Source organism: Elgaria multicarinata, chromosome 9 (genome assembly GCF_023053635.1).
Source record: "Elgaria multicarinata webbii isolate HBS135686 ecotype San Diego chromosome 9, rElgMul1.1.pri, whole genome shotgun sequence".
In the NCBI taxonomy this organism is placed as follows: Eukaryota; Metazoa; Chordata; class Lepidosauria; order Squamata; family Anguidae; genus Elgaria; species Elgaria multicarinata.
Genome location: NC_086179.1, coordinates 28639302 through 28663045, shown reverse-complemented (window position 1 = coordinate 28663045; position 23744 = coordinate 28639302). Strand labels below are relative to the sequence as shown.

General features: G+C 42.8%; 1 protein-coding gene across 1 annotated transcript in view; it reads right to left on the bottom strand.

Moving 5' to 3' along the window:
* TXNRD1 (thioredoxin reductase 1) overlaps positions 1-2668 on the bottom strand; it is a 34997-nt gene extending 32329 nt beyond the window's left edge. The window contains exon 1 of the mRNA XM_063133399.1: positions 2521-2668. Within this exon, the coding sequence (XP_062989469.1) occupies positions 2521-2589 (69 nt within the window). The 5' untranslated portion in view covers positions 2590-2668. The remainder of the gene's footprint in view (positions 1-2520) is intronic.
* Between the last annotated feature and the right edge of the window lie 21076 nt (positions 2669-23744).

The window sequence follows — 23744 nt, the reverse complement described above, 5'->3', positions numbered from 1 at the left end:
TTCCCCTCCCGGAATGTGTCCACTCCCTTTTTAAACCATTCCAAATTAGTGGGAATCACTACATTTTGTGGAAGTGAATTCCATAGTTTAACCATGTGCTGTATGAAGAAGCACTTCATTTTATTTGTCCAGAATCTCTCACCATTCAACTTTATGAGGATGACCCCATTAGGTTCTAAGTATTACGAGACAGGAGAGAAATGTCTCCCTATCCACTTCCTCCACACTATGCCTAATTTTGTACACCTCTTATCATGTCAACCCTCACTCACCTTTCTTTCTAAGCTAAACAATCCCAGATGTTTTAATCTTTCCTAATAAGGAAGATGTTCTGGCGCCATGGATATTTTAGTTTCCCTTTTCAGTCTGCACTTCTTCCAACTCTGCAACATCCTTTTTTTTAGCTGCGATGACTAGAAATGTACACAGTATTCTAATTGTTACCACACCATAGATTTGCATAAAGGGATACTATCTGGAGTTCCATAAGCTGCCCATCCCTGGTTTAAAAGATATAGAAGTAGCTTTAAAAGACTGAGGGGGGCGGGGGTAAAAGAGGCTTTTGCCTAGGGCATAAATAGTAACAGATTAAAAGCCCCAGGGATGCTTCTTTGAGCAGTTTGTTCCAAAACCAGGATGCCACGGCAGGAAACTATTAAAGAATGCAGCCATCAGGATGCTTATGTGGGTGAGGCATTCTGATCATATCAAACCAATACTGCACTAATTGCAAAGATGCCTATTTGTTTCTGTTCACAATTTAGATAGCTGGTTTTGACCTTGAAAGCCACACATAACAATGTGGGACAAGGTAACTTAAAAGGCTGCCTGCATCACCTTCCTCAGAGGTCTTGTTGCTTAGGGTGACCCTATGAAAAGGAGGACAGGGCTCCTGCAGCTTTAACTGTTGTGATGAAGAGGGATTTTCACCAGGTGCTGCATGCATACAAATGACACCTGCTGTAATTCCCTTTTCTATACAACTGTTAAAGATACAGGAGCCCTGTCCTCCTTTTCACATGGTTGCCCTATTGTTGCAATCTGACACACCATCCACAGAAGGTTGGAATGTCTCTCCTCAGGCTTAGTTACTGGCAGCAGCAAGAGTCTGAAGCTAAAGTATGCTGGTATTTTTGACATCACTCTTTTTGCCTTTGCACCCACCCACCACTGGAATGCAGCGCTCCCCCCATGCTCCTCCAAATTTGAATTTAGACCTTAGGCTGAAATAGGTTCAATAGTAATACACAGGAAGCATATGGTGATTAAATTTCGGTTTTCATCAATGTCTCAAACCACTCCACCCTTTCTACCTTGCTGCCCCACATGCCTGGAACGACCTCCCACAAGACCTGCACAATGCAAGCTCAAAAAACTGCTTTTTTGTGAAGCCCTTGGCAAAACCTCCCAGTATTTATGTCCTATTGTCAGGGCCGGATTCAGACATGTCGAGGCCTTAAAACCATGTTAAGATTCAGAGACCCCATATCATAAAAAATAAAGAGAAAAAAGTGTATGGCATTATAATAGAAAGGCTAATGAGAGAGTACCACCCAGCGTAAGGGGCTGCTTGTAGTTAAACAGTGTCAGATAGCTTTCTCTGAAGAAATGTATATAATAAAGTAAGTTGATTTGAACTTCTTTTAAACTGGCTCTAGCCTGTGCTTATTGCCTCCAATGCTAAATGCTGTATTGTCACGCTTTCTCTACATCAGGCAACTCCGCTGAAAGTCACATCAGTCTTCCCAACATATTTAAGCCAAAACAATTTAAATGATAATGCATCTTAGTGAAGCACTAAGCCATGGCTTACTTGGCTTGTTCCTAAATGTGGCACTGCCTACTGTTACTCAACCTGCTACAATGCCTAAGCACATGTAGCTGAAACAACCACATATTGAGTCCCCTGTGTAACCCTATCACAACTTTCTCTCTTTCCTCTATTTTAAATTGCGCACTCCTAGAGGCAGGGACTCGTCCTCCTGTACTCCGCACATTGAGTGAATATTCATTAATAACAACAATCATTACTATTAATTATTTATAAGCAATATAATTATAATAATTCATAACAATTAATAGCAGCTTCAGTTTACTTTGCGAAGGGTTTGAGATACTCACTTTCCTTGCAAAATCCCAAATTATAATCCTCTCCCAACCCAAATTTCCCAGTCACACGTAACCCTCCTTCCAGTTTAACAACAAGGAACGTAAAATGAATTTGCAGCTCCAGACAACGTTCACAAGCCCTAGAGAGGAAGAACCCACCCAAAGCCCACGTGGTCGAAAAAAGGACACTTATGCAAACATCCTACTCATTTCTCCTCCTTAGTAAACCTCCATGAGTTCAGTGGAGTTTACTCCCAGGTAAACGCATATAGGACTGGAGCCGTTGAGCTTTTCGGGCTACACTCCTACACGCGCTTACCTGGGAGCAAGGCCCATTGAACGCCATGGGGCTTACTTCCGAGTAAGACATTCCTGGGCTTGCTCGGAACAGCAGCAGCAATTTCTTCCTACCTTCAAAGTTTTCTGGTAGCCTCCGACTTGCTTCTGCCGGACAAAGACGACGGGCACGGAGGGCTCCATTGTGAGTTCAGACAGCGCGGCTTTCAGTTGCTGCCCATCTTCTGCAAAAGAAAAGGAAGGACGCGGTGAGATCTTCCTTTTATGACGGTTCAGCTCGGCGGAGACGCGGGCGGGGCCTCGCGGCACTCACACTCTTTGTCACACGCACGCAGCAACTTCGCTCACTTCCCTATTGGCAGGGTTGGGTTGCTTCGCTCCAAGTGGCGTAAAGTTGCGCCGAGTTAAACGCATGGTCAGCATGACTTGCTTTTTTCCTTTTCTTTCTCGCTCCGCTCCGCCCCGCTCGTGTAACTTACAAGAGTCCATAACTCAACAAGTTCAGAGCTTTGGGGTAGTGGCTATTTTAACAGAGCTGTTGAGAATCTAAAAACCGAAAACAGCCTTTCTCCTGAAACTGAAAGATCTCTGTATGCAGCCGGACGTACAATGCAATCCTATACTATGTTTATTCTAATAATAAGGTATAACTGAGTGTGTGAGAGAGAGTTTTTAATAAACGTAATTCTTTATGGCTTTTTTTAATACTAGTGTTATTTGATCGCAGGAGTTGAGGTTTTAAGAATATCTCATATAATCATATCTTTAAAGGATCTCCCCCCCACCCTCTACAGATCAACATACATGACATCGTCCCTGTCCTGCAGTCATCTCACTTGTTCCTTTCCATTTTGGGGCTTTTTCTGGGACAGGGAAAGTGTGGTATTTTTTTCTCCACATAGGATAAAACCGATCTTCCATCCCCATGTATTGCTGTCCTTGCCCTATGCCGCAGAACGTCCCTTCTTGGGGGCGTGTGCATTGATGGGTGGTCTTGCTGACGAAAGAAGAGGGCAGGGGTGGTTCTCCTCCAGTGCACTGAGTTGAACAGACTTTCGCTGCTCCATCCCCACTCTCATTGCTCTATCATCCACCTGTTTTAACTGCCCAGCCGATGAAACGGTAAATCACTAAATTTTAGACAATAAAACCAGAACGAGGGGGGAGATAAGGCGCCTACATCCATCAGAATGTCCATCAACCACAAGAACCAGTGAACTGGCGGTGGAAAGAGAAGGGGCGGTACAGCAATTCCAGGAAGTGCAAGGTAAACAATGCAAAATAGCACAACAACACATGCATGTGAAAGTGACCAGCTCTTGACACACTAATGAAACAGATGTGGAAATCAGGAATGCATACAAGGGGAAAAAGTAGGTGTGATGGAGCTCAGTGGCTGCAGTCCTATAAACATTTGCCTGGGAGTAAGACTCACTGAGCTCAATGGGATTTTCTTCTGAACAGACATGCACAGGATTATACTGTAAGAACATCACTGTGTCTCCACCGGGAAGGAAATCTGCTCTCCTGCCTCTCACTACAGAAAAGACAGACTTTATTACAAAGGCAGCCTGGATCATATCTTCTTAGCATGGCCCATATGACAGCTAGAATTGTCGACATTTCATCCTATGTGGGTTTCACATCTCCCACCTTCCCAGAAAAGGGATTACATCATTAAGGGAGCAATCCTATGCATATTTAGACAGAAAAACGTCCCACAACTCCCAATCCATTCCTGCATCTGACGAAGTGGGTTTAGCCCACAAAAGCTTCCCCTTTTGAAGCAGGGTCTTCGACACTGATCTCAAAGTGCAGGCAGGCATGTGAAGGTGATCCTTCCAGTAAACTGGACCCATATAGTGCTTCAGAAGGCAATAACAGCACTTTAAATTGGGCCTGGTAATACAGTAAGAACACTACTTACAGTACAGCATAAAGAATTGGTATGTGGTGTTCAAAGTGAATTTGTTCCATGATTCTACACAGAGTACTATGAGTAGTTTATGTATTTAAAACGTTTTTATACCATCCTTCATCCTTTTTAGGATTTCCATATAGTGTACAATTAATCACCATAACAGGAATACAGGAATAATGCAATATTTAAAATCCATAAAATCAGCTTACAACAAATTCCAATTACTGAGTAAACAAAAAACCTGGTGCTGCAAGGGTTGCAATGTTGGCAACAGGTGGTCCTATCTAGGGACGATGTTCCAGATAGTCTAGTAATTATTATTATTATTATTTAATTATTATTATTCCATTTCTTTGCTCCCTTTGAAGACAATAGGTTTCCAAGGCAGTTTAGTGCGTAGGAAGAATATATTTTGCCAACAAACACATTAATAAAACATATTAAAGGCAAACAATTTAAAAGAAAACCAGTTATAACAGAATACTGTTAATGTTTTCAATTAAAAGCCAGGGAGAACATAATAAGTTTTCAAAATCCTCTTTAAAACAACCACAAATGGGGCCTGTCATATATCTATCAGGAAGGAATTCCACAGGACAATCCATCTTAGGTTTCCTGCTACACATGGAAGATATAGAGGACACTCTGGAGAAGTAAAGAAAGGTGCGCTTTGTCTTATATATCCATTTGTCTCCTGATACATAAATGAAACCAGATCTGATATCAAAAAGGGCAACATTCAGAAATAACTGGGAGAAAATTTCAGTCTCCCTAAACACACTACTGCTGACTTGGGAGTAGTCATTCTTCAACAACAGAACTTCAAATGGAAGCTTCAGCATGAAACTGCTGAGCAAGACAGAGGCCATAGCTTAGGGTGACCATATGAAAAGGAGGACAGGGCTCCTGTATCTTTAACAGTTGCAAAGAAAAGGTAATTTCAGCAGGTGTCATTTGTATATATGGAGAACCTGGTGAAATTCCCTCTTCATCACAACAGTTAAAGCTGCAGGAGCTATACTAGAGTGGCCAGATTTAAAAGAGGGCAGGGCACCTGCAGCTTTAACTGTTGTGATAAAGAGGAAATTTCACCAGGTTCTCCATATATACAAATGACACCTGCTGAAATTCCTTTTTCAATACAACTGTTAAAGATACAGGAGCCCTGTCCTCCTTTTCATATGGTCACCCTACCATAGCTAGACAGGGCGAAATCCTGGGGTGATCCCCGGGATCGTCCCTGTGCATCCACATGACACACAGGGGATCCCAGGAGCAGGGAGGGATGTTCCCTCCCTTGCCCCGGGATCTCGCCCTCCCCTTCAAGCCCACTTTTTCCACGGGATGATCCCGAGACCATGGAACATGTGTGCGGGCGTCGCAGTTTGTCCCAGTTCCTCGTGAGGAGCCAGGACCCATGTGCGGGCCCAGAGTTCCTCAGGAGCTCTGTGCTCATTGGGGGTGGGGAGGGGGGAACGGGGAAATTCATTTAAAATTTAAATGAATTTAAAACTCACCTTTTGTGCATGACCGTTCGCGCACTCTTCTTCTTTAAGAAAAAAATGGCGGCCGCAATGTCCTCTCCCTCCGAGGTCGTCATGCGCCATGAGTAAACAGAGGGGGAGATCTCACGATAAAAATATCGCGAGATCTTCACCCCTCCGTCGCACTAGACCAGGTAGGTCTAGCTGAAGCCTATAACCGTAAATTTGATTCCATTTGTTTAGGGCTCAATCTGGATCAAGGTTTTTTCCTCCTACTGCAGAAGGTTAATTATCATAGAAAAGCTAAGCATGTGACTGCCAATTGCTCCTGTTGTGAATAATCGCTGTGCTTGTCTTGTGTATATTTAGTTTTGCAGAAAAATACTTTTGGGGCTCACTGTTTTCCTTCTGCATCCATGTATGTGTATGTGTGCTTATGTATCTGCCAACTGGGAATAGCACTCCACGTATCTAATAAAGTTGGCTTTAGTTAGTGTGACCATATGAAAAGGAGGACAGGTCTCCTGTATCTTTAACAGTTGTATAGAAAAGGGAATTTCAGCAGGTGTCATTTGTATGCAGGCAGCACTTGGTAAAATTCCCTCTTCATCACAACAGTTAAAGCTGCAGGAGCTATACTAGAGTGACCAGATACAAAAGGAAGGAGGGCTTGGGAGGGTTCCCTCTAAAATACTGCCTGTAAATCTTTTAAATAAATAGTAAATAAAATAAATTTACTTCTCTGGAAGCACATGCCTACCTAATGAAGGAAGAGGAGGTGGGAGGGGAAGTAGCACTTGCTAGTATTCTCTTACCACTTAGGGTTTTGGGTCATTTATATGATGCCTAAGGCATCATATAAATCCATGTTAGGTGTACTTTGAATCAAGCTTCAGAGAGATAAAAGGGACTTACTTTCACAGAACTGTGTACAGGTCAGGACAGGGGTACCCATTTATCATTCAGAGCCGGCAGTTAAGGCCTTATAAAAACAACTTTAAGACTCTTAAATAATGTAGTCTTAAAGTCTTAGACAAACACTTATTTTTCTGCTACCTCCCAGAAATTACAGGTTGAATGTAGACACAGACAGGATGGAAGAGAGAGCTGGTAAACGGCCACTCCTTTTTGCATTGGGAAAACAGCCAGTGGCAGCATGACAAAGCAAAAAAGTACTTGCTCAGTATCAAGGCAGAGACCGAAAGGAGTGTGGGATTCTTTCTCACACCACGCACGGTCAGAGCTGTCTCCTTTCAAAGCAGCAGTTTCAATAATAATAATAATAATAATAATAATAATAATAATAATAATAATAATAATGCATTTCTCTCTCTCTCTCTCTCTCTTTGAGTGTTTAAAGTATTTGATATACATCATCTCAAATGGCTGCAAGTGACAAGGGCCCTGTTCAGATGATACACTGACCCACTGTAGATTGCTCAAAAACAGTCCATGGTGGTTTAGCTGTTGTGTGGTGGGAGATTTCCCTCCCTCTATAAGCAGAGGAACCCACCATTGCTACCCGCCTTCTGCAGAAGTGTTAGCAGGCCGCCCACATAGTTCCCATGTGGTCTGGCAGGAACTCTGTGTAGGGGCTTAAAACTATGGTGGGGGTAATGCCCAATGAGGTAATATCAGTAAGCTCACAGCCTGGCTGTCAGATTTCCAAACCAGTCTCCAGTTTGTTTGTTTATTTATTTATTACATTTATATACCGCCTGCCACGACACAGGCTCTGAACACCAGACCCGGCCGAGGCTACGCCCTGCTCAAGCCAAGCACCACCGCTTGATACGCCTGAGGCAAGGGATAAAAACCACCTTCCTCCAAACTATGTGGAGAAAGGGGTTAAAATGGAGAAGGATTTTAATATATAAAATAAAACACTGTGAGTTATATGTGCTGAGGTGAATGATTGTCAGAGTGGGTGCTAAATGTGTAAACTTCAGATGATAAATGCCAAACAGACACGTGGGATTTTTGTGGTAGTTTAAAAACAAAATAATTAAAATGTATTTTTTTAAAGTTCACAAGCTTTGTTTCAAATAAAACATTTAAAAACCTTTCTGAAACCTTTCATCCAATCCTTTCACTCATTCACATACGCACTTTCCTTTTTCTCACACAATCAATCTTGAACTTTCTTTATTATCAGTATTGATTAATATAAATCAACTACGTGCACATCACACTCCAAAGACACCACTCTCTACCCTGAACCTCCAATTTCCTAGAACTTAAGTACCCTAAACACAGAGAGCACTAAAGACTCTAAGAGTACCTAAAAAGTCTCCCTCAATCCCCTCAGTCATTCCCTTATATATCACTCCTCCCCCTCTCCAGATATTCTAACTCCACCCACTCAGGCCAACATTCTAAACTCACCACAGACTTACAAACTGCAGACATACATTTGGGAACTGACTTGTGGGGTGTAATGCCACACCGCCCCCCTAGCCAAAGCTCTCTGGGCAGTTTACAACAGTTATATGTATTGTTATGTGTTTGGGAGTCAGTCTAACCTCCAAGCAAATCCTGCTTCCTCAGCTGCCCAGCAGATCTCTTTGCAAGACAAAAGCCACTCTCCCTTTTTGTGTCAGGTTCAGCCTTCCCCAGTTTCATTTCCTCCTACCCCCTCAGGCCTTGTAAAAGGTTGCCCATTTACGAATTACAGTGTGTGTGGGAGGGTTGACTTTTAAATATGTCTGAACAATTTATTGTTTTACTATGTACAGCTCCATGTGCATTGATGGCACTGTATTATTATTATTAATAATAATAATAATAACGACAATATACAGATAACGGCACAATCCAGCTACTATCAAACAATTTTAGCTACCTAAACATGCATGTTTACTTAGAAGTAATTTCCAGAGAGCTCACTGGGACTTACTTAATTAGAAAGAATCTCGTTAATTTAGTCTTGACTAATGCATCAAAAGCATATTACAAGTCAGACATTTTTAGACTAAGCACAGGAATAGGGTCTTGAGGGTATGTGATATTAGTGCTCTGGGTCATAGGGGAAAAGTTTGAAGAGCACTGGTATATTGTATAGGACTATGGATGGTGGGGTAGTGTATAAACTATCATAATATAATTAAAATGTAATATTTTTGTTGAGTACTTGTTATTTTAATACGTGGCTTTAAACACTCTAGGATCCTTTGTTGATGAAGGATGGTTTCCAGAAATAGAAATATATACATAAATGTATATATAGTTTCGCCCCATTCCACCCCACCCCAAATTGAGATGTCTACTACACCCCTGATTCCATGGGTTTGGGGCCTTGTTTCAGCAGGGAAAGAATTAAAATGGCAGCAACCATAGAGTCCCCCAGCAAAAGGCCTTGTCGCTGCAGATTTTCTCTATGGTTGGCTACCTTATTTTCATTTTTTACCAGAGCAGCTACCAGGCACCCGTTCAGGGTGCGGAGGATGGTGGGATGCATGGCTAAACCATGCAGAGGAGTTACAGGTAACTACAAAGGGAGAGGGTAGTGAAGCCAGGCAATGCTACATGGTTCCCGCTTGTCGTGATTCTTTTACCACCACCCCTCTACCTACTCACCCACCCCTCTGTGCGTCTGAGCAATGCTAAGGAATGCCTTGTTCCTCCTCCAGCTGGTGAGTTTCCCATAAAGACAGCCTGACCAACAGCTGTGATTATCGTCAGAAGCCCTTCTGATTGTGTCCCATCCTGCTGACATCCATGTGGTGACAACCAGGAAGAGGCTTTTACTGTGGTGGCACCCACTCGCTGGAATACCTTCCACCGAGAAAGAAAATGTGCAGTTTAGGCTAGGGTGACCATATGAAAAGGAGGATAGGGCTCCTGTATCTTTAACAGTTGTATTGAGAAGGAAATTTCAGCAGGCGTCATTTGTATATATGGGGAACCTGGGGAAATTTCCTCTTCATCTCAACAGTTAAAGCTGCAGGTGCTCTGCCCTCTTTTAAATCTGGTCATTCTAGTATAGCTCCTGCCTCCTGTACCTTTAACTGCTGTGATGAAGAGGGAATTTCACCAGGTTCTCCATATATACAAATGACATCTGCTGAAACTTCCTTTTCTATGCAACTGTTATACAGGAGCCCTGTCCTCCTTTTCATATGGTCACCCTAGTTTAGGCGCATGTTGAAAACTTTTATTATTATTATTCACGTTGGCTATTTATTATTCACGTTGGTTATCCAGGCTATCTGTCCTTATGATTTTTAATTCATGGCCATTGATCTTAATGTATAGTGGATTGTTAGACTATATTTAGTGTGTTTATTTATTTATAATATTTATATACTGCTCCATATCTAAAATAGATTCCAGAGTGGTGAACATAGGAATAAAACGGTAAAAAAATTTAAAACAGCACATTAAAATTGTTCAGTTTAAAACAGAATTCCAGTTTATTTAGTGCACAATCCTATGCATGTTTAGATCGAAACATGCATAGCATTTTGGGAATGCTGGGAGTTACACCGCTTTTTTCTGTCTAATCATGCATAGGATTATACTCTGAGAGTAGTATAACTACTATATTTGCATTGCAGTTTTATCATTGTAAATTGCCTGGATATGTTATTCATGTCAAGCCATATTCATGTCAAGCAGCTTAGCAGGAAAGCCCTACAGTGGCAGCGAGGTGACTGCTGCATTGTATAACCGATGCAGCGCAACCGCACAACCACCGTGGGGCTTGTAACCCATATAGACAGCCCCATAGTCTCCAGAAGACCTTTCCAACAGCGTTTACTCATTAGGATGGGCCTATTGGGGGGCAAGGACCAAGGTTTAGGAATAAAGCTATTCATGAGGAGGAAGATTATAGGCAATGAAGTAGCAGACCGAGTTGCAACTTGTGTATCAGGGACAGCCAGAATATAAGGCCTCAGTCTTCCTCAAAACCTTTGTTGGCTTAACAGCTCTCTTTAAGCCTCTTGCGCCAGCCATATGCGCAGGACAAACGTGTTAACTTTTTTCACCAAGCATGACCTCGTTAATTAAGTCTGTTACTGCATAACCCTTTCCATTTTAAGACTATTATGACATCCAGATTTGAGCTTTATCATCTTGCCCAATAGGAAATGCTTTTCCTCATTTCCCTTTTTGTGTATTGTTTAATGTGCTCCACTGAAGAACAGTTCTGAGGAACTTCTGAAGTACTTGAAAACTTTCTCACTACTCTGAGACATTTTAGTCCTAATCTTGGTTTTTCATTACTGTTGTTTTTAGATTTTTCTTTGTTTCTTAATGGACCAACATGGCTGCCAGCATTTCCCCCAGAAATGTAGTAATTTAAGCAAAACCTCTGCCATCCACATGAATTGGGGCCTAGAATCAAATAATTAAGGGTGCATGTTTGGACAGAAATAAGTCCTACAACTCCAAGCATTTTGGGGGTTGTTATTAGACTTATTTCTGTCTAAGCATGTGTAGGATTGTACCCTAAAGCATATTTGTTTAGATAATCTCTGCTACAGCATGCGTCCAACTTGCCAGAGCCTGTCCTACCATTAGGCATACTGAGACAGCTGCCTCAGGCAGCAGTTTTGTGGTGTCATGAAAGGGCAGCAAATTATTTGGTATTTCATTAATGCTGTTGCTCTTACATCCCTAGAGCAAGAGCATTAATAGGCACCTATCCATCATATCTCAATCCTACATTCACAGATGAATGTCTATTGTTCTCCTATAGAACTGTATAAATAAAAGCAAAATGTGATCCAATATGAATAAATATGAAGAGGTGACATTAAAAGAGTACAGAAGCCAATCAGCATACAATAATCAATCACTTCACACATCAGGTACAAGTGTAAAACTATAACAGTAGGGAGGATACTGGTGCTATTTATTTGAAAAAGTAACAAAACATTGAAAAATCTGGATTTTCCTGCTTCAGTTTACTGCACTGTCTGCACAGAAATGGAAATGCTATTGAATTGTTCCAGTGCGTTTGTGAAGCTTTAGATATCCCAGTTAGCTTCTTTGCATCCTGTTTCCTTATTTATTTCCTGGTTCAAAAGTTAAGATTTATATGTTTAGTTCCCCACCTTCTTCCCATAACTGATATTTTGCTATTACAAATTTAACAAATACGACTTCACTTTTTTGTTTTTTGTTTCCTGGTTTCCACCGTGCATCATTTTGCATCACTGTGGATTTGCACCGTGTGGTTCAACAGGGCTTCTGCCCTGGCTTGGAGCCAGACTGACTGCAGCTCCTCTACTTATAGCATCAGGGGTCTGGAAGGAATAGCCATGCCAGTCTTGACAGAATTCGCCTATGAGAATCTGGGCACAATCTGAACTGCTGCCCAAGGGGAGAGAGTGAAGTTCACTCTTTCCAGTATCAGAGACAGCATGCCTATGTATGTACACTGGTAGCTGGGGAACAAGGGCAGAAGGATGGTGTTGTACACATGTCCTGCTTGTGATTTTCTGGCCGACAGCTGGTTGGCCACTGTGCGAACAGAATACCAGACTAGATGGACACAGGCCAGATCTACACCAAGGAGGATATAGCATTATAAAAGCAGTATGTAAGAGGCAGGAGCCACACCAAGCAGGATAAAGCACCATGAAAGCAGTATGAAAGCGATATATGGTATGTGTCAATGGCCCCCAACAGTTGTCAGTACTGCTATAAAGCAGTAGTGTGCTAATGCCTCTTATATACTGCTTTCATACTGCTTTCATAGTGCAATATCCTGCTTGGTGTAGACCTAGCCTTGGTCTGATCCAGCACGGCTCTTCTTATGTTCTTAATTGCTCAAAAGAAACAGAAAGCAAGGCCCTGGTAAGGCAATGCAATTCCCCCTTAATCTAAAGAAGCCCAATGTTGGCTGTTAGGCCAGCAGATGTTCCCCCTCCCAGCACCATGTGTTCAATAAATATGTGAAGTGTGAACATCGGCACAAACAGGCCTCACTAGGCACTGCTACTGTTGTTTCTCCTCCTGCCCTGCGTGCCAGACAATGCTATACTGAGCATGCCTGAATTTCTGCATGCTTGCATATGAGAGCACAAATGAGTCTCCCAGGTTCTCGTCTGACAATTCTAGCCACACCGGTGTGTCTGTTCCTTCCAGGTTACAGAATGGTTAAGGTGCAGGGAACGGGTGGGCAACTCGTGGCCCTCCATATGTTTTGGCCTACAGTTCCCATCCACCCTAATCAATATAGTTAATTGTAGGAATGATGGGACTTGTAGACCAAAACATCTGGAAAGCCACAAGTTGCTCATCCTGGCTCTAAATTCCTGGTGCTTAGGAGCACAGGTGCTGCAGCCAGGGCAGGGCGGTGCACAATTTCGAAGGTGCAAAATTGCGCATGATCAAAACCAGGAAACAAAGCCCATGAAACTGACTTGATTAATTTTGCAACTTCAAAATATCAGCCGCAGGGGAAGTTTAAATAGACAAGTCTTAACTTTTGGACTAGGAAGTAAACAAGGAAGCAGGAGGCAAAGGAGCTAACAAGGTCCTGGAAAGCTCTGCAAGCCCACTGGCAGCACTGCAGTAGGATTTCCATCCAGACACAGCGCAGCAAGTGGAAGCGGAAAAATCTGATTCTCCTCCATTCTCAGCATGGCAGCATTTCTGGGTATTTCAGAGTATAAGCCCAAGACCAGCTTTCTGTCATCTGGTGCCTTCTAGATGTGTCAGAATCCCATCTTCCTCAGCCAGCATGGCCATTGTAGTCCAACACGTCTGAAGAGGCTCCAGTTTGGGGAAAGGTGTGCAAGACTTTGTGCACTGGGCCACTTCAAGAAAAATGGTTTTAGAAGTGCTCTTAAAGCTTGTGGCTTTTCCTCTGTACCCACTTAAATACCTTATGTTTTTATTTATCTATTTTATTATATTTATATCACGCCTTTTTTCCTCCATGGAAACCAAGGCGCCATACATAATCCTCCCCCTCTCCATGTTTACCGTCACAACAACAACCCTGTGAGGTAGGTTGGACTGAGAGTCTGTGACTGGCTGAGTGGGGACTAGAACCTGGATCTCCTGACTCCCAGTCTAACACTCTAGTCACTGTACCACACACCTTAATCATAAAATAGCTATATATAAAAAAACCAAGTTCTGTGCCTGCCTAGAACTTAGAAGCAGGTGTAGACTGAAGGAGAATAGAAGAGCTTTGTGTGAAGCTCTTAAGCTGCCACGCCTTTTGCACTGTGCCAATTGCTAGTTGCAGCATGACAAAGCGAAAAAGCACCTTTTCATTATCATGGCTAGGATCTAAAGGGATTGACTGGGTTTGGACAATCACAGAGGGATAATAAGCCACAGGAAATTATTTTCCCTCCCCACACGTGCCAGTTGCGAGCCACCTAATCAGTATAATTACCCTCACCGGGCACAGGTTGTCATGATGTCTGAACCCGGTGAGGGTATGTGGGGTGGGGTTACAAACCAAACTAAAAACCATGGCTTGTTCTAGGATTGCTGGGTGGTTTGTACACCACCCCAACCAGCCATCCTCTCTGGCTTCAGACATCACAATAATCCATTCCTGGTGAAGGTCATTATGCTAATTAGGCGGTTTGCGACCGACACAGACAAGGAGGGGAAATCGGTCAATGTAGATTGTTTTCCCTCCATGATCATGCAAACCCACCCTATATGCCTGTATCTGCATTCTTTTCTAATGCAGGCATAACTGAGCTCCCTCATTTCACTGTAGCAGAGTCCACTATGCTGATGGATTAGTAAAAAGAATAACAAAAAGAAAAAGAATTATTTATTATTATTAAGAAGGAGGAGGAGGATTTATATGTACCTGTGAAAATATGGGTTTGAAACCGCACTTTGTGCTGGTGGGGATCACTTGAGGAGAGGGATCTAGAGCAGAAAAACAGCTGGCTGGGATGGGGTGGCTCTGTCTCCTGCTTTACAGTGTCTGTGAAAGTGTCTTCTATTTGCAGGAATGCCCAGCCCATGGGGTTCATCACACAAGCATTTTATCGCACACTCACTACTGCTCACTCGTGGTTTTTCGCGTCTCCTTTAGACAACGTTGTCTGCCTCCCGTGCGCCTCCCACTCCTTCTTGCCTTCTTTCTGTCACAAAATGCCCCCCGCCAAAATCTGACTTTTTTGGTGGGGGAAATGGGATGTGCCGCCATTTTCTGCTGTGTGCAGGAAAAGCAGCATGATAGAAACGGCCCCTGAATGGGCCACGTGGTCTTTGTTTACTTCCTCTTTCTTCTTTGGGAAGAGAAAGTATTGTGGGGGCGGAGAAGCAACGGTAGGGAGGGAACCGTGATCCCCCCCACCCGTCTGATGATGCTCCAAGTCTGGTTTAAACATAACCATCAGAAGGGAGCACTGTGCCTTGAATTTGCCCATCAGCACTGAGCACCTGGACAGCTGGTCACCTAGTCACAATTATCCCTACTATTCTGAGATGTATTGTATTTCTAATCAGCATATGGAACTTTTATGCAAATCTCCCTTTTTTTCTGGGTCCAGGTGTAAGGGGCCACCCTAGGCAGGGAATAGGTTAAGTGTCCTTCCTACTTCCTTCCTATTTTCTGCTCCCAGCAGATTTTCAGGATCAAAATAAGCCACCAAACCAGCACTACTCATATAGCTTAGGCCTCAGACCCATCCTTCCTTACAACAGGACAACTCTTACACAATGGAGGCAACACAAGTTGATTGTATTTGGCCATGTTTGTTACACTGAATTAATAGTCCAGTCTAGCAAGTGCACCAAGTAATGTCTAGATCATTATTTACACACCCCAGTTCAAATTCTTTCTGGAAGATTTTCACGAGCCGGGTTTTCTGCACCCCTGCCTTGAAGGACTTGAAATTAAGGTAAGGAGTACAGGTGAGGTGGAAAGAGGAAGCAACTCTCTCTATATATGCCTGACTGAGACTTGAGATCTGTTGGAGGAGCCCTCCTCCGCATCCCACCAACGCAAGACATATGCTATGTGGGTCATGGGAGATGGCTTTCTCTGTTGTGGAACCACAACTGTGGAATGCCCTCCCCTTGGAGGCCCGACTGACACTGGCACTGGCCTCATTTCGGTGCCAAGTTAAAACATGGCTTTTTAACAAAGCCTTTGACGGCAAAATTCACCACAGTTGCATGTAAAAATTATTTTAATTGTTTCTACTGCTTTTAAATTCTATACTGGTTTTAGCTTGATTACTGGTTTAATTTATTTTTAGCTGTGTATATTTATTGCGTGCATATTTACTGTGTACATACTGTTTGTATGATTTTATCTGTACACTGCGGTGAGATCCCAGTGATACGGGGCAGGATACAAATGTCTAAATAAATAAATAATACAGTTGGGAACCCAATTATTCAATTGCCCTCCTGCCAAGCAGGATCTTTTTTTGGCAAGAGAATCCATGGGCAAATATCTCCACCCCGGGATGTAGATGCTCCTGGAACGTCCAGTTAAACCCCAATCAAGATGGCCTTGAGCCTAAGGTGTCTTTACATTCATACAGATTTCCGTCAACCTAGAAACAATGGATGGCAAGCAGTTTGTGTTACAATTCACCCCATAAGAACATAAGAAGGGCCATGCTGGATCAGACCGAGGGTGCATCCAGTCTAGCACTCTGTTCACACAGTGGCCAACCAGCTGTCGACCATGGTGCAACAGTACCCTCCCACCCATGTTCCCCAGCATCTGGTGCACACAAGCTTACTGCCTTGGATACTTGGTATTTATTTATTTATTTATTTATTTATTACATTTCTATACCGCCCAATAGCCGGAGCTCTCTGGGTGGTTCACAAAAATTAGAACTGACCATGACCAAAGCAGGAACCCCCCTTGGGGATACCCAAGCTCCTTTTTGTTGTTGTTGCTCTCTATGAGACCACCAGGTGAACCCCAACTGTAAAGTCAACAATTCTAAGAGCAATGCATGCTTTGGCAATTGTCACAGACACGGTTGTCCCTTTGCTTGAACTGAGCTTTTAGTCACAGTCAAGAAGGAAGCCATCTACAGAATTACTGAACAGGTTCTTCTCAGTGCGGCAGAGGCTTTCATTTCCATACAGTAGTATTTGAATGTCACTTGCCTTACCTGTTTGGTCAAGTTCAAGAACAGAATAGGAAACATCCATGGATTTGAACAGATCCTTCACCTATATAAAACACATATAAATATCATTAGTAATTAGCAATTTGAAATGTGTCCAGAAACTGCAACTGGTTCAAAATGCAGCTGTTATGTGTTGAGGGGTGTACGTGTATGTAATACATGGCACCGACTTTTCCAATAACATCTGTTGGCTCCCAATTAGTTTCCTGGCATCATCATCTTTATTATAATTGTTTTTATTATTCTTTTATAAAATGCTTAAAATTTGCTAACTGCTGTATAAAGATTTTTTTAAAACACAGAAGACAGTCCATTCCCTTGCTGCAAGTTTGCAATCTAAGCAACATGAATATTGGCAGGGTCTTTCCTTCAAGGCTCAATGTATCTCCTTGTTAAGGTTCAGGAAGTCTGCCCTATCTATTAAAAAGTTTGTAAAGTAAGCTGGTCAAAGCCAGCCCTACCACTAGGCAAAATCAGGCAGCTGTCTCAGGTTGCTGTTTTGGGTTGTCATGAAAGAGGAGCATTATTGAATATATTATCTGTTGTTTTATTCTTTTTTCCTTTTATTGCCAATGAGTGGGAGAGGAGTTTGATGGATTTTCTGTGTTAAAATAAGTTGGCATGCCATGGATACTACACAACTTGACTTGGGTATCTCTTGAGGCAGTGGGGTTAGGGAGGGAGGTGTCATTTGCTGCTCTGCCTCTGGCAGCAAAATGTCCTGAAGTGTGATATTTCTTCTAACAAGGATTATTCATGGTGCAATTGGCAAGGAAAGAGGGTTTTTTGTTGTTGTCAATGTTTTATTGTTGGTTATTAGTTGTTTTACAAGTGTAAGGCCAATTTTACCATGGTTTTATTGTAAGCTCTCTTGAGGAATGTGGAGAGGAACGGTTTTGTTTTTAAGTATTTAAAATAAACAATAGTAGTGCAATCCTACGGCCTTACCTTACCTGCTTGGTCATGGTGTGGATTCCCCTCCCCCACCCCCTACTCCCAGCCACCACGTAAAACTCATGCCGGCTTGTCTACCAAGATCACTATTACCATTGCAACCTCAGAAGAGGGTCAGGGAGGGAAGAAAGGGGGCAGGGCGGTGGGCAGGAAAGGAAGAGGAGAGATGGAAATGCTGGATCCAAAAATCTCTCCATCACTGTCTCTGCCCACTGCCAGGTAAGTCAAGCAGGCAGACTCAGAAGAACAGGATGCTTTTAAGGAAGAACAGGAGGCAAAAACGTCTCTGTCATTCCCCCCACCCTGTCTGGCTCTCTTCAGCAGGCGTTTTGATAGACAAAGGCCCTTATTTGGAACCCTCTGTCTTTTGAGCATCAAACAAGACCAATGGTAGGAGAATTCCAAGAGAAGAATAAAAAAAATCAAAGAGCCTGATCCCATGTGTGTTTACTAATAAGTCCCACTGTGTATAAAGCAGTTTACCCCCAGGAAAGTGTACCTATCTCTCACACAGTGACCCTGTTCAGACAACCTGCTAAGCCGTGGTGGTTAAGCAATTTGATCTAAACATTACAGCTTAGCATGTTGTGTGAACCATGACACATAGGCCCTGTTCAGAAGACATCTTGAACCACGGCTTTAACCACAGTGGTTAAGGCTTTTTGCCTTAACCACCATGGTTAAAGCTGTGGTTTAAGGTGTCTTTTGAACAGGGCCAATGTGTCATGTGAACCATCCTAACCATAGTGGCTACATAACAACGGTTTAAGCAAGCTCACTAACCATTTTAACCATGGCTTAGTATGTTGTCTGAACAGGCCCAGTAATAGCATTACAAGAATCAAAGCTAGAGCAAATGCTATTTTACAACAAAGTTTACTGTTCCAGTGAAAAAGTACAACCGGCCACCCATGCTGCTCTTTCACTTCAACGACTTATTTCCTGCACCCTTTTTCTCAGCCATTTCCAGCAGAAAGGAGTTTATCATTTATTCTATGCAAATTATATGTTAATTAATTGACAGTTTAACAATTAACGTAACTATACACAATACACTGATATTAGTCAACATTTTCATGATTTAAGGACAATAGATACACTTGATGAAAACTAGAAAGCTATGTCGAATGAAGTATGAGGGATATGGATTTTATGTTGCTCTGATGAATAAAGTAATCCATTTTGTCTATTTCTAGAACTCTTCAAGAACATTAACTCAGCACCCACTCACTTCTTCAGTTACTAAGGGTGCAATCCTACACATGCGTAGACAGAAAAAAGCCCTACAACTCCCAGCATGCCCCAACCAGGTTGGCTGGGGCATGCTGGGAGTTATAGGGCTTTTTTTCCTGTCTAAGCATGTGCAGGATTGCACCCTAAATTTGCCTGAATATTAATAAATTACCTTAGCACAGAAGTTACAAGTTGTAATGCTGAATATCATAACATCATTTTCATCAACAAGTGTCTGGATTGTTAATTTCCAGTCTCCCTTATTAATAATGGCTTTACTCTTCTTTCCTGTGCAGCAAATTTCAGGTGCCTTCTGAGTTCCATCTTCTGTTGATAAAAGAAATCAAAATGATATTGTAACAATAAAATAGATTAGAGATTCAAGGGTAACAAGGAAGTTAATTATTTATCCTCGACTTTTATTAAAAGAACAGACTCCTTGACTCACTGTTGGGAGGGTGAGTGGCATGCTAAGTAGTTTGCCAACTTGCCTCCTCCCCAGTGGGGGAAGGTACGGGGCAGGCAATACGCCCCCGTCTCGGGATTCGTTGCAGGAGAGTTCCAACACTCTGTGCCTTGAGCAGGGCGGCTTTGCCTAACTTGCATCCTTCCCAATGAGGGAAGACATGGGGCAGGTGAAGCCAGGTCCCCAACCAAAGCACCAGCTGGAGGAGCTCCAGCCATTGCTTCAGCTGGGGACCAAATGGAGTCAAGGATGTGGCCCTGGCTCCGGATATCAACAGGCTGTGGAAGGCCAGATGAAGGGTGATCCAGCTATTCCATTCAACTATGTATGTATATATGTATGTATGTATTACATTTATTCCACATCTTTTTTCCTCTTGCAAGGGACCTGAAGGTGGCTTACATGGTCCTCCTCCTCTCCATTTTATCCTCACAACAACCCTGTGAGGTTGGTTAGGCTGAGAGTTAGTGACTGGCCCAAAGTCACCCAGTGAGCTTCATGGCCCCAGTGGGGACTAGAACCCAAATCTCCAGAGACCCGGTCCAGCTCTCTAACCACTACACCACCCTGAATTATAGTTCCCCACCCCTGTTCTAGTTCCTTCTGGCCCACCTCTTCTGGGATCCCTGACAGAGGAGAGACTAGAAATCACAATTCAGTTTGTCAAGACTTGATCACTTAAGGGGGTGAGGAGTAGGCCAGTGATTCAAAACCACACGTGGCTACAAAGGGGTAGAAGGAAATGAGGGTGATCATTCCAGATCATTTTGCAGAGCGGTTACGGTTGGTGTAAAATGACGGCTCTCTTAGGTCCATGCCATGTGTCCTTTAGGACAAACACCACAATATGAATGTAATGTTTGAAAGCCACATTAATCATAGTCAGCTGAGCCCTTTCGTGCAGCGTCACTCGTCTCTGTTTTGACAGCTTTATACATTATTACAACCTATTTTCAAACACGTATACAGTGATTTGGTTGTTCAGCTCCAATTAAAGTTAATGCGGATGTTTTCGTGCAACTAAATAAATTAGGTTTTGACCTCAAGACATTGCTGACAGGGCTCAGAATATAAATTACACAAGCCGTAGCTGCAGAACAGGTCTCACGCAGAAATGAATCCTGTATTTCCTGATCAATCTCACCCACTCCACCCCCACCCCTTAACAATGGAAGACTTTCATTATAATACTTTTAATGATCAAGAGTAGATGCAGAGTGGAGTGGATTCCCAGTTTCCTGTGGGGAAAATACAACTATGGCAATGGAGGGCAGACCCAAGAAGCTGCCTTAGACCAGGCTGTTTGTCCATCTGGAGAAGCATTGTTTACTCTGATTGACAGTGGTCTCAGGGACTCTGACTCTCTTGGAGGGGACATAGCTCAGTGTGATAGAGCACATACTTTGCATGCACAAGGTTCCAGGTTTAATCACCGGCTTCTCCAAGTAGGGAGAGGAAAGAATCCTGGCTGAAACCTTGGATTGCTGCTGCCAGCTAGTGTCGACAATACTGGACCCGATGGACCAATGGTCTGATTCAGTATAAGGCATCTCCCTATGTTTCTAGGTTCTCAGGCAGGGGTCTTTCATGTCACCTGGTACTTGAACATTTAAATTGGAAGTTCCAGGGGTAAAACCTGGGACCTTCTTCATTCATCCCACGTGCTCGAGCACTGGGCTCTGTCCGATCCCTTCCCAAATCCACCTACAATCCAGCCACGGGCTAATTTTCTTGCTGGGATGAAAGCACCTGCTGGTTACTGATATTACTGCAAAGAATGATGAACTTGGTGGAATTTGGTCTAATCTAATGCTTTTATGTTCTTAAGCAAGAGTGCATACTTTGCATCACTTAACACAAATTCTTTATGCCCTCTTACCTGATAAGAGATCCTGAGTATACACACTTGCTTGATGGACATTGGGTAATCTAGTTTAAAAAAGAAAGGGGCCACACAAAATTGGTCATCCCACCCATGATTTCCAGAAGGCATCCATGTTAGAGGGTCTCTATACACTCTAATCTTTAAGGTGCAACAAGATGTTTTATTGTTTCCACCCATGATTGTTTACTATAGGTTTGTTGAATAAACGTACCACTGGAGACACGGCATTTGTTTCATGCGAACAAAGCCTGATCTGAGGAGAGCAATCCTATGGCCCTAGTCTGAGCCTGGGGGCACATAGGATAGGTTGGATTCCTGGATCAGAGGTCAGAGTTATTGCTCTGACCTCAGGCCATGAGTCCGAGCTCCCCTCTCCCTCCCAACTACCTGGTGCGTTCCAGATGTTTTGGCCTGCATCCCTGACCATTGTCCATGTTTGCTGGGGCTGATGGGAGCTGTAGTCCAGAATATTTGCAGGGCACCTGATTGCCGATCCCTGGCCTAGAATGCTAACACCTTCTAAAGCAGGACAGGAGAAACTTCAGCCTTCTGCGTGTTGTTGGACTTCAACTCCCATCAGCACCAAATGTGGGCGTTGTAGTCAAACAATATCTGGAAGGCCACAGGTTCCTGACCACTGTTCTAAAATATAGGTTGACATTTGTTTAGGATTATCATTTTCTACAATTGTATTTTTCCTCTTTTTGTGTTTTCTCCTTCCATCCTTTTTTGTCACTGAAAGGGACTATCTACATGGCAAGAAAAAATGGGATCAGGTGTGCCTCTAATGTACATCCAGCTGCTGCAGTCCAGATTATATTTGACCTATGCTGGTCCCTAACCTGGCAGATGGGGCACAGAGCAGGACAAGCTATGCCAGGTTAGTCATCACTTAATTTCCTCCTCAGTTGGGACACATTTTTGTGACATTAAGTGTCATCCGTCTAAATCTGTAATATTATGATCTCCATTAAAATAAAGACCTGGAAGTTATGCAGCACCAGTCCATGGAAAAAACAAATACCCAAGACATATTCCATTCCTTTTATGTGTACACAGCAGTAAGCGATAAGCCTTCAAAAGCATTTGGCTGCTCTCTGCCCTGATTGTTTATATAAACGGGGATCAAAGTTTAAGAGTTGCTTCACAATCAAACATGGATACACAACTGAAAGTAATCAAATAAAAGAGAGAGTGTGTATATATATATATGAGAGAGAGAGAGAGACTTCTTTTTATACAAGATATTTTGGTCTGTACCAGTCATTCCCAACCAGGGGCTTTCCAGATGTGCTAGACTATGACTCCCATGCTGGCTGAGGATGATGGGAGTTGTAGTACAAAACATCGGGAGGGTGTGGGCTGGGGAAGGTTGATCTATATATCTGGGATACTATGGCCTGACTCTCACATAATGTTAATTCATAGTTATACTACAGCTCCCATAATCCCCAGTTGGCATGGCATGCTAAAGATATGTTTGTTTATCATGGGTTGTTTTTTTTAGGATAAAGTGCTTTGGCATATTAATGACACAGTAATCTGCACAGCAGCACTTTTATTTAGTTCTTATGTTTCTATCATTCATGCATACACAGACCCAGTTTGCACTTAGCGGCAGCAACTCATGGGTTAATTAACTCTTGATTTGCTGCAGCACATGCCCAGCATGTGTTTCTTCATTTTCCATAATCAACCTCTAAGTGTGTCCATTAGAGGTTGCTATGCAATGTTTGAACCCACACAACAATAACCCATCAATTTAAAAACCAAGGGGTTCTTGTGCGTAAGTGGGAGAGAACAATAACCCATAAATAACCCATAGTTAACCTATGAATAGATTAGTTCTTAGATTAACCCATAATGTCTGGCTTCACACAGCACAAATCAACCTCCAGATGATTATACAAAGTTGCAGCTGCATAGCACACACCAGGAATGTGCTACAGCAAATCATGGACCAAGGCTCCCTTCTCACCGCCATTTTCACCAGTAGCTCTTTCTCCTCCTCTTCCTCCTTCTTATCATTTCTACCACTTGTCAGACAGAGAGCCAGTGTGCAAGTAGGCAGTGACATCTATTATAGGGTGACAATATGAAAGGAGGACAGGGCTCCTGTCTCTTTAACAGTTGCATAGAAAAGGAAGTTTCAGCAGATGTCATTTGTATATATGGAGAACCTGGTGAAATTCCCTCTTCATCACAGCAGTTAAAGGTACAGGAGGCAGGAGCTATACTAGAATGACCAGATTTAAAAGAGGGCAGAGCACCTGCAGCTTTAATTGTTGAGATGAAGAGGAAATTT